Source organism: Onychomys torridus, chromosome X, assembly GCF_903995425.1.
Source record: "Onychomys torridus chromosome X, mOncTor1.1, whole genome shotgun sequence".
In the NCBI taxonomy this organism is placed as follows: domain Eukaryota; kingdom Metazoa; phylum Chordata; class Mammalia; order Rodentia; family Cricetidae; genus Onychomys; species Onychomys torridus.
The window spans coordinates 122,129,460-122,143,511 of NC_050466.1; the positions used below are offsets into that span (position 1 = coordinate 122,129,460).

Here is a 14,052-nt window from a genome sequence, read left to right on the forward strand (position 1 = left end):
CTCCTTTTGTCCTCACACTACACACTCTTCTCCTTAACCAGACACTCCTCTCCCCAAACTGCTGCTCTCCCCTTTTCCTTTGCATTCTACTCAGTCTTCTACCTAGGTAGGCTGGATGGATCTCAGCTGGGGGTCTCAACAGAATGATTACTATGATCCCTCCCAACCTCGAAACCCAGGGCGTATACACTTTGGCATGGGGCCACCAGGATCTGTCAGTGCCGACCTGTATGAAGCATTGTTAGAACCTAGGCCTTGAATGCTTGCCAGCGCAGTAACCACATCCTTCGAACACAGTGCCCTCATCCGCCCTGGCACCTGTCCCTAAGATTCTGCCTTTACCTATCCTCCATTGCACAGTATCACTGAGAGCTGATAAGCTGCCCCACCACCACAAAGTCAAACATCTTGCCTTCAACCAGCATTTTCTAAGTGTCCAAACACTTTCAGATTCATTAGTCCAGGCTTGAAGAGTCAGCTGTGGGGAGCCTGGAAAAAAAGAGGATGGAAAGGTTTGCTCAAGGTCACAAAGCTGGTTAGAGGATTAGCATGTTATCCTTCTTGCCCCTACAGCCTTGCCTGCTTTCATGCTGAGTCCCCAGGCCTGAGTTCAGGCCTCACTGACCTTAGCTTGTCCCAGCCTGCCAAGGGGGACAATCCTGAAGAGTCTCTTGTGCAGGCGTACTGTTAGGGGGATCAGTGACCAGTTCATACCTGCTAGGTAGGGATGGGCCATCTTAGGAAGGAGGATGAATTCTGATTTGCTTCACTGAATTCTCCCTAGGCAACAAATCTGTTTGCTTTGATATTACTTAAAAAAAAAAAAAAGCAAACACCTAAAGTACACTGATTAAGAGTCCAAGTCCAGAGTGGGCCAGGTTTAGTACTCAGATGTGTTTTTGCTCTGTATTAGCTCAGTGAGAGCATTCATGGGAGAAGTCCCCCACCCACCACAAAGTACTAGCACAGGGCCTAGTACTACCAACTGCAGAGTGGCCCCTGAGCTGAAGAACATTTCTATAACAGGAGTCACAGTATGTTCACTTGAAAGTTGACTCAACTAGACACCTAGATACCAGGTCTAACTCACCTTGAGTTGCTAAGTAGTTCTCTCACCTCATGGGGCTTAAGTTTCTTCATTGGAAACAGCAGCAGCCATCTTAGTTTTGTAACATAGTGTATTAGCCTTTAAAAGTAAATAGTCTCTAATCAAGCAATTCTAGGCCTAGGAATTTGTTAGGGTTATGTGGAAAGATGAGAGTTTGTACTAACAAAAGTGGTGAATGACAAAAGGTCTGTTTATGTTTAAAGAAATCATTTTACATGATGGAATGCAATGTAGGTATTGGAGATTTAAAAAGCTCTGGTTTTTAACTGATATGGGAACAGCTCCATGATCCAGTCTTTAGAAATGATAAGTTACAGAATCATAGATATAGTGTGGTTCAGTTTTGTAAAATGTATTTCCGTTAATGGTTTCAAGATGTTAGCAGTGGTTCTCACTGGTCAGTAGCATTATGGGAACATTTCAATCTCTAATTCTTTTCCACAGCATCAGACATGATGATTCGTGTGTGTAAATCCCAGTACTTCAGAGGTAAAAGGATTGCTACCAGTTCTAGGCCAGGGGGTACATAGTGAATCTGAGGCTAGCCTGGGCTACATGGAGAGCCTGTCACAATTAGAAAAAAAAAGGAAAATGTTTGTTCCACTTGGTGAGGAACCCTAATCATACAGAACTTTTGAGGGGGCTCAAATGGCAATTTAGTACTTCTGTGTTGGTGGAGGCGGGGAAGGAGGCCTCTTATTATGGTAGCTTCGTCAGGCTCACTGTGCAGGACCTGCTCTGAACCCACAGAGACTGCATCTGTAATCTCTCTTGGTAGGAGAAAAGATATTCTTTTTCTGGGAGGGATAGAAGAAGGAAGAGAAGAAGAAGAAAGGGCGGGAGAGAGGGAGACTACACTCATACATTCAGTTTAATTTTTTTAGGTCAGGTCTCATATAGCTCAACTGGTCTCAAACTTACCTTGAACTTCTGAACCTCCTGCCTCCACCTCCCATCTGCTGGGGTTACAGGCCTGGGCTTCATGCCCAGTTTTATGAGTGCTGAGAATCAAACCAAGCTCTCTACCAGGCTGACCTACATTCCCTAGCCCAGAGAGAATATGTTTGAAAAAGAGATGTCTATGTCTCTCCCTTTGGTTATCAGACCATTGAAAAAATTCAAGCAGAAAGAACAAAAATTTCCCCAGGGGTCTCATGCTGGGGGAAGGGCAAAGCTGAAATCTGATGGGAGATGGCAAGGCTGAGGCCTGATGGGGAAGAAGCCCTTGCCAGGCAGAGAAGGAATTTGCTACCCAGGAAGAGATTTCACAGGGGTTATCAGACCACCTTGCAGGACAGAGAGGAGCTAGAGACAACAGGCAATCAATGATGGATAGGACTGCCCCATGCCCAGGATTGCTCAATCATGCACATGTTTCTTCTACAGAAACCTAATCCTCATGTCAACACCCTGAAGATGGACTTGCAGGATCCCTGAGCTCCCTTATTTCTTCTTCTTCCCAAAGTTACCCTACTGAATAAATCTCCTTTCTTTGCTTTTTGCTCTAACTTGTGTCTTTAATTGGTGTAGTAGAGACAGTGGCTAAGCCTAGTTTGTTGGGCCTGCGAGAGCCCAGGTTTTCACTGTAAAAATTCAGATCTATGGTACACATGCTTTCTCTTGGGAAGGTGGATTTGGAGGGGGAGTAGGGCTGGGGACCTTACCAAAGAACCACAGTGAGTTAAAGAGGTCCTGGAGGCCTGGCAGCAGAGGACTGCAGTGCCAGGCCACACTTAGGCCCTCGTTCACCCAGGCTGTGTTTATGAGGCTTACTTCCTGCTGAGCCTTGGGGCTGCAAGCCAGGGACACCTAATGGGCATAACAGAACACCCTTCTCTCCCCTCCCCCCAAAGCAGGAATGTTCTAAATTCCTCCTTGGCCCAAATCCCCCTCCCCACAGAGGTCCACCACACAAAAGCCCAGCTGGAGTTTTTGACAGGGTAAACATAAAACCCACCAAACATTTCTTAAAGAGTACCTCAATCTGTTCCAGCCTCCAGGGGTTTAATTCTCATCTGTAAGAAGGCTCAGATTTACAGGTGGATTTTTGAAAAGCTGTGGCTAACAATTAGAAATCCCTTATCACCACAGCCTGTGGCCCCGTGGAACCAGTTTGCCTTTCTCAGGACCCAGTCCTCTGTCCCCAGGAGCATCTCTTCAGCAGGAGCTCTTCAAACAAACAGTTGCTCTGTAAGTATCCTGATGTAGTTGCTGTCCTTCAGGCTCTCTTGGGTGGGTGGTTTCAAACCTAGCCGCAGTCATCAGAGCCCACGACAGAGTCAGGGTGGGCTCCCTTGGGATGCTGAGGGAAGGCTATGGAAGTGGGCACATGAGTTGGCACTATGTGTTTTCTTCAAGTTGTAACAAGGTTTGCCGTCTTTCAAGGTGAAGGGCCAGAAGATCCGTTCTTCAGCTCAGAACATTTGAAATGAAGGAACTCCGGAGAATATGGGAGGAAGAGGGCTGGAGCTTTCCCTTTTGCTGGACCACAGAGGGCTAAGCAGGATGGGAAGCTCCAATGTCCTCCTGGGCATGAGAGCTCACAGGGCAGCAGAAGGTGGGTTCCCCGTGACTCCCCTGTCAAACCCCTCAGCTGCTCTCTATGAATGCCCCCCAAATCAGGCAGTGTTCTTTTCAAGTGCTCTTCAAAAATGGAGTTGGAGCCAAAACTCTCATAGCACTGATAGGTAGGGAGACAGTGGCAGGTTTTTGTCTCACAAATCCTTCTTTTCTGTGTTTCCCAGAGCTTTACAGTATGCTGGCTTTTACTTTGGTGATCTGGACAAAAAGAAACTGTTTTAAAATGACAATTATAAAATCCCTCACTCTGGGATCCCCGTAGCTGTCATCCATCAAGTGGTGCAGAGAGGTGGATTGCAAAGAGATGGCTTCCACACCCACATGGGATGTGGGAGTGGGGGACAGGGGAGGGGTCGACAGTCTGGTTCCTCTGAAGGGTTCCAGAAGATGACTGGCACACAGGGTCTGATGGCTCCCATTCTTAACAGAAGGCTACACCAGGTCCTTCCTTGAGCCAGAGACTCTTTATGGTCCTGTCACACTCTTGTTTTTAAGAGCATCTTCAACGTAGACGTACCAGGCACCATAGATGGGAAACTATCAAGGCAACTGCCCTGGTGAGAAGGAGTTAAGTCAGACTTGACCTTCTTAATCTGCCCCTGCACTTCCAATCCCTCCCCTAAGGAAGATTAGGTAAGGGTCCAGAGGGAAGCGTTCTTGGCCAGCTTTTGGCCATGGAGGATGTTGGCTTCACTCCCAGGAGACGAATTCATCTAGCAAGGCCTAGAGTCTCTGGTACCTGGCTTTCAGGAGGACCCCTGAAAGAAAGGTTTCTTGTAAAGCCCTCTGCTTCAAATAGCAGCTTTCCAGTCCTCTGCATTTGTAAAAATGATCTCCTCTCTCCACTACCTAATTCGAGGCGAAGAAAACCTTATTGATAAACAAAGTCAGGTATAAGAACTCAGGGGATTTCAACAGGTTGTAGGTACAACTGAGACAAGAAACGGGAGCTCTGGATACTCAGGTAGGACCATTTATTTTCACAGTGTCTACCCTCATTGTTACTGCTCACCAAAGATGAATCCAGCCTAGCTCACCTCACCACCCAGTCACTTGCTAGTTGTTCAACCTTGTCTTCCTGACCCTACGGGAGAATTAACGCCCAGGGAGCCACTTTTCCCATCTGAGTAAACTCTAGTAGTGGCCCTTCCTGCTACTCAGCTATGGCAACTTCCTTTCTGAAGACTCCAGCCTTCAGGTAAGGCCTTTTCTTGACTGCACTCACAGATACTTTCCTCTCACAACTACTGAGTCAGGCCTGGCTCTCAGAAGAGGTTTTCCCCTTGGAGAACTTTTGATTTTCTTGGGGAAACTGAGGGTTGCTGGTTTGGTTTTGTTGTTGTTGTTGTTGTTGAAGACAAGGTTTCTCTGTGTTGTTTTGGTGCCTGTCCTGGATCTCTCTCTGTAGACCAGGCTGGCCTCGAACTCACAGAAATCCACCTGGCTCTGCCTCCCCAGTGCTAGGATTCAAGGTGTGGGCCACCACCGCCTATCTGCTGTTTTGGTATTGGTTGCTTGCTTTTGAGACAGAGTCTTGCTATGGTAACCGACACTGACCTAGAACTCCCTATGTAGCCCAAGTTGGCCTCTAACTCACCACCCTTCTTTCTCTACCTCCTGAGGCCTGGGATTACAGGTATGTGCCACCAGGCTGCTTCTCTGAGAGCCAGGAGTCTTTCCTGTCCTTAAGGTAGTTAGCCGTCTGTGTGTTTGAAGGGAAGGTATTCACTCAGCCTGGACAAGGAATGGAGGAGGGTCCGGGAGCAGTTCTCAAAAACGGATGACTGTAATACTAAAGGACAACCAACAAGTCTCCGGGCAAATGGTGGATGTAGAGGCTTGAACACAAAGGCTGATGGGGAGAAGTGCAGCTGCTCAGATACAGATGAAATGGTGTGCATGTGTGTGTACATGCACGACGGGAGGTTAGTCTAAAGGCATAAGGCATGAAATGGGAGGTTAATGGTTAGAGATGAAACTCAGAAGAAAAGGTCAGACAACAGAAAACTTTCCCTGGTTTCCTAGGAGAGCGAACCTTATCTTGAAAGGAACCAAGAGTTCCTAAAGTCTTTTAAGCATGACAGGGTTAGCAGGAGAGTTATGACTGGATTTACACTTTAGAAAGGTCCTTCTTGACTAGTTTGATGATTGATTGCAGGAGCAGAGCCGAAGTGGCTTTAGTGAGACCAATCTGAGGGGCCTATGGAATTTCCTGTAGCCACGAGGTGTTGGCTGGGTACTCTACCTAAGGTTCGGGCAGTGCAGAGGGAGAAACAGACACATTTGTGTTATATTTTGAAGGTATATCTGGCATGACTTCACTATGACTATATGTCCAGAAATGTGAAGAAGTCAACGGTGGTGGCACATTCTTATAATCCCAGAATTCAGAGACTGAAGTAGAAGGGTTGCCACAAGTTCAAGGTCAACCTGGGCTATATAGCAAGACCTTATCTCAAAACCAAAACAACAACAAACAACAGAAAAACCAATGACTCAAGGCTTACTGGCCTGGGTTACTGGATGGCTGATTATGCAATGGGGCATACTGTATGAGGAGTAGTTTGAGGATGGGTAAAGATGAGCAGGGGGTCTTCTGCTTTGTATGTGTTAAGTTTGAGGTGCCGATAATACATTCATAGATTCATGGGTGGTCATTCCAAATGCAGTCAACTATGCAAACCTTGAGTTAAAAAAAGAGATCTATGAGAGAGGTATAGAATTAACAGCCATTGTCAGATTGAGGCAAGAGGATTTTCTAGGAGTTCGAAGCCATCCTGGGCTATGCAGTGAGTCCCACGCCAGCCACAGCGACATTTGGAAGTCCTGTCTTCAAAAAGAGAGAAAGAGAAATGACAACATGGGAAGCACTAGAGAAAACAATGGAGAAGTCAGCTTTCTGAAGAAGAGGGACAACGCAAGGTGGCAGATATGTGAATATTAGACGTTAGAATGAGGAAATGGTTGACTCTGACCAGAGCATTCTGAGTGGGGGGGCAAAAGCAGAAGCAAGGCTCCAGCAGAGATGTGTATGCAAGGGTGAAGTGGTGATAGCAGTATTGAAAGGGTTAAGAAGGTTGGCTGGAAGGAGAAAGGTCAAGACTGACAGGAATAGCTGCATAATGAGGCGAGAGGGAGGAAGGGAGCTTCAAAATGTATTGGAAACGTGACCTATTCACCAGGAGGATGTCTATAACAGAGAAGCAGGGTTGCTGAAGACCTTGCTGAGATGTGCGTCTGAGACCTGGATAGGCACAGTTGTGACCAGAATAGCAGAAGAAAACCAGTGCTGGGAAAGAACGTGCCCCTTGTCATAGCTGTTAATGGCCGAGTTTGCTAAATGTGCACTGGTATGTGCATTGCTTTACATAGATACTGCTGTCGTAGTGGTGCTGATGAGCAGGGCCAGCTATGCATCTCAGGCTGTGAGAGCAAAACACAAGCTTAGCCCAGTTTTCACCTTCAACTACAACTACATAGGCAAGATGTTCAATAAATGGAGAGAAACTATTTCTTCATCTTGTGCTCCTCTAGTTATCTCCTTTTCTTCTGACCCCCTTCACTCTCTGCATGGTAACACTTTGGTAATCCCTTCCTCGGCAATGTTCACTAACTCATTGTAGTCTCCTGGGGGCCCTTCAAACTTGTTAACTGTTTTTATTCTTTCACTAAAATAATGTGTTTGAAGCTAGGTGAGCTGGTGCATGCTTGTAGTCCCAGCATTCAGGAGACAGAGGTAGGAGTTCAAGGGCAGGCTGGATTGCATAGCAGGTACCAGAACATCCAGGGATGCAGAGAAAGACCCCATCTCCATTTTTTTTTTTTTTTTTTTTTTTTTTTAGCAAAAGGTATGTTTAAAGAGTTATTTGGGGGGTAGGGCATTGTGTAAGGCACATGAAATACAGACATAAATGACATCATTGATGCCATCAAGTAGCCCCCATACCAGCAGAGAGAAATGAGTTTAAATAGGAACTTACAATATAACACAAGTATGTCATACCTTAGTATTCTCACCTCTATTATACAGTAAAGAGTATTGGTTTATCTATCATTAAATAGTTGACAATTAAATGAGTTAACACATATAAAGTACTTATAATAGTCTCATGAGAAACATTATATCCGGGCACAATGGTGCATACTTGTATTCCTAGCACTTGGATGGCTGAGGAAGGAAGATCAAAGTTTGAGGCCAGTTCCGGCTACACAGTGGGTTCCAGGCAGGCCTGCCCTACATAGAGAAATGCTTTCTCGAAACAAAACAAAACAGAAAACGACAGATAGGAAGCAATAAGCAGTATGTGTGTTGCTATTATGATTGTTACTACAGTGATGATGGAGGTGCATGAATATAAGGTACTATAAGAATATAGAAGAGTGTCCTGGAGAGATGGCTCAGTGGTTAACAGCACTGAAAGCTCTTCCAAGGGACCCAGGTTCAAATCTCAGCACCTACACGTTGGCTCATAAACATCTATAACTCCAGTTCTAGGGCATCCAATGCTTTCTTTTCGTACCCAAGGGCCCTGCATATATGGGCACACAGACTTCCACACAGGCAAAACATTTACACACATAAAAATAAATAAATCTTGCTGGGTGGTGGCGGTGCACGCCTTTAATCCCAGCACTTGGGAGGCAGAGCCAGGTGGATCTCTGTGAGTTCAAACCCAGCCTGGTCTACAGAGCGAGATCCAGGACAGGCACCAAAACAACACAGAGAAACCCTGTCTCAAAAAACCAAAAATAAATAAATGGAATGAAATGAAAATAAATAAATAAATCTTCAGAAAAAAATACAGGAGAGGGGCACTGGACCATGTCTAGAACGGAAGATTTCCAAGCTAAGTCCTCAAGATGTTCCTTTCAGTACAGCCTGTACTTAGACGTGGGAGCAAAACACCACATGACATGATTGAAGAAGAGCTGAGAATAACTTAGTTCGGCCACAATATGGAGTATGAGCAGGTGGATAGCAAGAGGTGACTCTTGGGAGGTCATGGTGTTCAAACAAATCTGGATTTTATCCTTTGAATTTTATCCTTTGGTCAACAGTGGACCATTGGAATGTCATAAGAGTAGTGACTTGCTGTGAAAGCATGAAGACTTGAGTTCAGATCCCCAAGAAGAATGTAAAAAATAAATCCGGGTGTGGAGGGTGTGGAGGTGTGTACACTCAGAGTGGGCAAGGAGGAGGCAGATCACAAGGTTTCACTTGCCAGCCAAAACAACAAGCTCCTGGTTCAGTGAGACACCATCTCAAAAAAAAAAAAAAAAAAAAAAAAAAAGACAGAGGGCGACAATACAGCTTAGTGAGTAAAGGCACTTGCTGCCAAGTCTAACCACCTGCATTTGATCATCAGAACTCACATGATGGAAGGAGAGGACCAACTCCCCACAAGCTGTCCTTTGACCTCCACATGCACACACATGTATGCATAGATGCACGACAAAATAAATTATCAAAAAAAATCAAAACATGCCAGGTGGTGGTTGTGGTGGAAAGCCTTTAATTCCAGTACTTGGAAGTCAGAGGTGGGTGGATCTCTGTGAGTTCAAGAACAGCCTGGTCTACAGAGCGAGTTCCAGGACAGCCAGAGCTACACAGAGAGACGCTGTCTTGAAAAACAAACAAATAAACAAACAAAAAAACATAAGATGGAGAAAAATCAAGGAAGATACCTGAAATCAAGGTCTAGTCTCTACAGGTTTATGCATCAAGTGGCATCCTTCCCCGCCAACCCCATGAAAATTTGTGTGTGTATCCACACACCTACATGTAGGCACATGTAGGCACACATGCAAATGACCTCTTCAGATTAATGTGTTGAAGGGCCATCCTGGCAACCATACGGAGACTGAATTTGAAGAGAAAAAATGGGAAGGAAAAGCAGTTACAAAACTGGTGTTTCCCCAGTCCAGGAAGGGAGAATGGCAAAACCGTGCATTAGGAAGTAGTGGTGGAAACGAGAAAGGAGAGTCCCACATTTCGAGTAACTCAGAAGACAGAACTGGTGTGACTTCATAGTTACAAGATGCAGGGATGAACAGGAGCAGGCTGTCAAGGACTACTCCTGGGATATTGGTCTGAAGAGGGTTACCATTTGGTGACAACATGGGACCCAGGCAAGAATTGGTCAGGAGGGACAGAGGGAGAGGTGCTGTGTTCTGGAAATGTCAAAGGAGGTTGTCACGAGATTTTCCATGCTCCCACTGAGCTAAACCCCAATATCCCCCCCCCCCACACACACACAAACTTTTTGTTAGATCTCTTTGCCTCTGTTGACTATTAGGAGATTTACCACCAAAAATTTAGATTTGGATAGGGAACAGATTAGGAAATAGAGTAGGCATGCTTGTTCATCTTTAGAGTTTTAATTCAGGAAAGAGTGGATTCCTGAGCAATGGGAAAGAAAAAAAATTAAAACATTTATTTTTTATTTTATGCATATGACTGCTATGCCTGTATGCATGCCTATGCATCACTTGTGTGCCAGGGGCCGCATAGGCTAGAAAAAGGAATCAGAACTGGAGCTGGAGTTACTGACAGTTCTGAGCCCCCATGTAGATGCTGGGAATTGAACCTAGGTCCTCTGGACGAGCAACTAGTGCTCTTCACCACTGAGCTATCTTTCCAGCCCCCCCCCTTTTTTTTTTTGATGAAGGTGAAGATGGAGTAGCAATGTTGTATTGGGTTGAAAATTTGTGGGCTGAACAGTCCTGCAGAAGGTGGGGGGAGATGTGTAACTTTGACCTTTGTATCTTGAGCCTTGAAAAGGAGTGAGAAAAATCTCCTAATACTGCAAAGTCCATGTATCACTGAATGCCTGCCTACCTTTTGCAAAGCCCTCTAATACTGGATGGAACAGCTTTGCTTCCCTTCCCTCTACCTTTTCTGCCGTCTCCAAGAAGCCAGGGACCTGGAACAGCTTTTTCTCTAGAGTCCCCCCATGTCATTTGAGAGGCTGGTCATGGAATCATCTGTTAGGAGAGGAGGCAGGAAATACCCGGTGTGTGTGCTACACCTTTAGGGCCCCTTATGCTACCTTGCACGGAGAGATCTGAGCAAAGCTAGAAAGACCTTATCTCTCAGAGAACGGAGAGGAAGCTTTGTTACCCATCCTGATCTGCCCTGGAAGGACATTATTGCCATAGAAAAAAAGATTCCTGACTAAGCCTCTCCTCTTTAGTCCCTTGGCAGTTCAAGTAGCCTCTGACAAACTGGAGTCCAAGGCCACATTCTAAGACTTGTTCCACATGATCCAGTCTCCTGGAGTTTGGCCTCAGTCTGCAATTGAGGGGCCCCATGGTGTGGTTGCTTGGCAATATGTTAAGTAGCAGGCCTTGGAGACGAGCTGTGGAGTTAACACGCCACAACTCCTCTTACCATCATTACCTTCTCGGAAAGCAGGCACCTGTCTTGCCCCTGCCTTTTGTCTCACTGCCAACCTAAAGCATGCGCCTACGCAGGAGCTGATGACATTTTGGCTCTCCTTCCAAAGTGTTTTTTTTTTTTCCTTTCTCATGTGTTATTTTTAAAGATAACAAAGGTCAAAAGGCATCCAGCGTTTTCTGGTTTCTCATAAGCTTCTGGTCAATATTTAATCTGGTTTATGGGTTTTTTTTTTTTTTAAAGGTTTTCTAGATGCCTTCTTGAGCCTGCTTGTGGCCACCCACAGATACTTGTAAGGAGGAAAGAAGTCAGCTTGCCAGAGACACTGTGAAATGAGGGATTAGAGCCCGGGATCCAAGAAACAAGAGCAGCAGCCAAAAGACAAGCGAACGGGCTCCGAAGGGACTTCTATTGAGAGATCTGCCATGGCCTCCCTTGGCGTCCAGCTGGTGGGCTACATCCTGGGCCTTTTGGGGCTTTTAGGCACATCGATTGCCATGCTGCTTCCCAACTGGCGAACGAGTTCTTATGTTGGTGCCAGCATTGTGACAGCGGTTGGCTTTTCCAAGGGCCTCTGGATGGAGTGTGCTACACACAGCACAGGCATCACCCAGTGTGACATCTACAGTACACTTCTAGGACTTCCTGCTGACATCCAGGCTGCCCAGGCCATGATGGTGACATCCAGTGCAATGTCCTCACTGGCCTGCATTATCTCTGTGGTGGGCATGAGATGCACAGTGTTCTGCCAGGAATCTCGAGCTAAGGACAGAGTGGCTGTAGTGGGTGGAGTTTTCTTCATCCTTGGTGGCATCCTGGGTTTTATCCCAGTTGCCTGGAATCTTCATGGCATACTTCGGGACTTCTACTCACCACTAGTTCCTGACAGCATGAAATTTGAGATCGGAGAGGCTCTTTACTTGGGCATTATTTCAGCCCTCTTCTCGCTGGTAGCTGGAGTCATCCTCTGCTTTTCCTGCTCACCTCAGGGAAATCGTACCAACTACTATGATGGCTACCAGGCCCAGCCTCTTACCACGAGGAGCTCTCCAAGGCCTGGGCAACAGCCCAAAGCCAAGAATGAGTTCAACTCCTACAGCCTGACTGGGTACGTGTGAAGAACCAGGGGCCAGAGCTGGGGGTGGGGTGGGGTGGTGGCTGGGACTGTAAAGAAAAAGTAGCAGACAATGCCCTGAGGGTCACAGGCAAGGTATGTTGCCACTGAATCATATGTAAGGTGCTGCTGAGGATAGACTGACTTTGGCCATCGGATGGCGTGAAGGCAGAGATGGAGACAGGTGTGGCAGCATGTAGGTCGAATTGCCAAGGGCCCTCACCAAGCCAGCTTTTCTATTTTCCTTACCTTGCCCTGCCAAGGCACCTCCTGTACTTTGACTGCTCAACCCAAAACTCCAAATCCCATCCTTGCCACTTTTGGCTAAGCCCAGAGGTGCTCCTCTGACCTTTGGTTTTACCTGGAAATCTGTGCCCCCAACCTACTAATCATATCCCACTGACTGGCCATCTGTGATCAGAAGACCCTCTCCCTCTGGCTGAGGTTGGCTCTTAACAATTGCTGGGGGACAGAAAGAAGGAGTGGTGGCTTCTGTGAGCATGGCTCTAGCTGCCTTCTCCTCCTCCATCCAAAGACAAGGATTGATCTGTAGCAGGCCTAAGCCTCTCTCCCACTTTTGTTATGAATGCAGCATGTCCAGACTGGGCTGAGAATGAACTGAAGGAAAGACACCTCGTGGCATCCAGCGGAAACCAACTGGGTGCAGGATGGAAGGCAATCCGGGACTGCACAGCATCAGAATCACTTCTCAGGCCATGTCCTCTCATCCCCATACACTTGGGGAAACAGTTGCTGGAGAATGGAGAAGCGCAGGGCTGCAGCACTCTTGACTCCACCGAGGAACTGCCAAGCAGCTGCAGTTAACAACTACTACTGAAGCCTCTGCCCCCCTCTGGGGTGTCTGACCTAGACTCCTGGCTAAACCACAAGACTTTGAGCTCTAGACAAAAGTTTCCTTGGGAACAACAAACCAGTTTTTCTAGAACTGCCCTTCAACATGCGAACTGCAGAGGACTAAGAAAGATTCTACTCTTTAACCCTGGCCAAGAAAGAATAAGGACTTTGGTATCCGAGAAGCTGGGGGAACATGTATGGTGGCTGTGTGTGCCCCTACTGTTTCACAGAGGTAGCCCTACCAGAACCTTCAGACTTAACGGAAAAACAACCTCTTGGGCCCTACAGAGCCTCCAAAACTCAGAGCCCTACAGAGCCTCCGAAAGACCACAGCACCAGATAGGTCATCGGTCACTTTTAATCCTCTCTCATCGCCCTTCAGAAGATATTTTGGCCGGTATGCAAGGTCTCCAGTGTGGAACATCTGTTTAGGACCTGAGTGATAGGTGGACTGCTGCCTGGGATTGTACTCGAAGGGGGAGAACAGAGAATGGTTCTCAGCCAAACAGTTTCACTAGCAAGGTCTTCAAACGCTCCATTTCCTCTGTGATGCGTGGGCATCAGAAACAAGAGACAGGTTTCCCCCACCAGCCTAATATCCCCAGCTTCAGCAGCTGTCCAGCACACCTCGTTGAAAACTTCAGTGCCAGCAAGGGAGGCCTACATGTGAGGTCTCCTCTCACATGCCTTTCCTATCTCCACCATGTTCAAGCTGGTTTACCGACCTGGAAGCCATTTCCTCTTCACTAAGTCATTCCCATGCTTGGAGAACTGGCTCATCATCACCTCCTCCTTCATCGAGACTTCTCTGACCACTCCTTTCTGCTCTTCCCTCTTCCCTCCTCCAACTCCCAATATATAAATCACTTAATGCTTATTAGTCATAATTTTGATTGATAGTTCTCGTGTGTGCGTGTGTCTTTCTGTCTGTGTAAGTTCTTGGAGGGCAGGTGTCATATCTTAGACCTGTCTATATATATACCCAAGACTGTAACAGTG

General features: G+C 46.6%; 1 protein-coding gene across 3 annotated transcripts; it reads left to right on the top strand.

The window, feature by feature from the left end:
• The first annotated feature begins 3,215 nt into the window (after positions 1 to 3,215).
• On the top strand, positions 3,216 to 14,052 carry Cldn2 (claudin 2). Of its 3 annotated transcripts, none has more exons than XM_036175112.1 (3): positions 3,216 to 3,298; positions 11,328 to 12,192; positions 12,791 to 14,052. In XM_036175112.1, the coding sequence occupies exons 2-3, from the start codon at positions 11,510 to 11,512 to the stop codon at positions 12,807 to 12,809; spliced, it is 702 nt and encodes a 233-aa protein (XP_036031005.1). In that variant the 5' UTR covers positions 3,216 to 3,298; positions 11,328 to 11,509; the 3' UTR covers positions 12,810 to 14,052. The 3 variants fall into 3 exon arrangements, with proteins under 3 accessions (XP_036031005.1, XP_036031007.1, XP_036031006.1); XM_036175113.1 differs by lacking the exon at positions 3,216 to 3,298 and adding an exon at positions 4,724 to 4,886; XM_036175114.1 differs by having other exon boundaries at positions 11,328 to 14,052.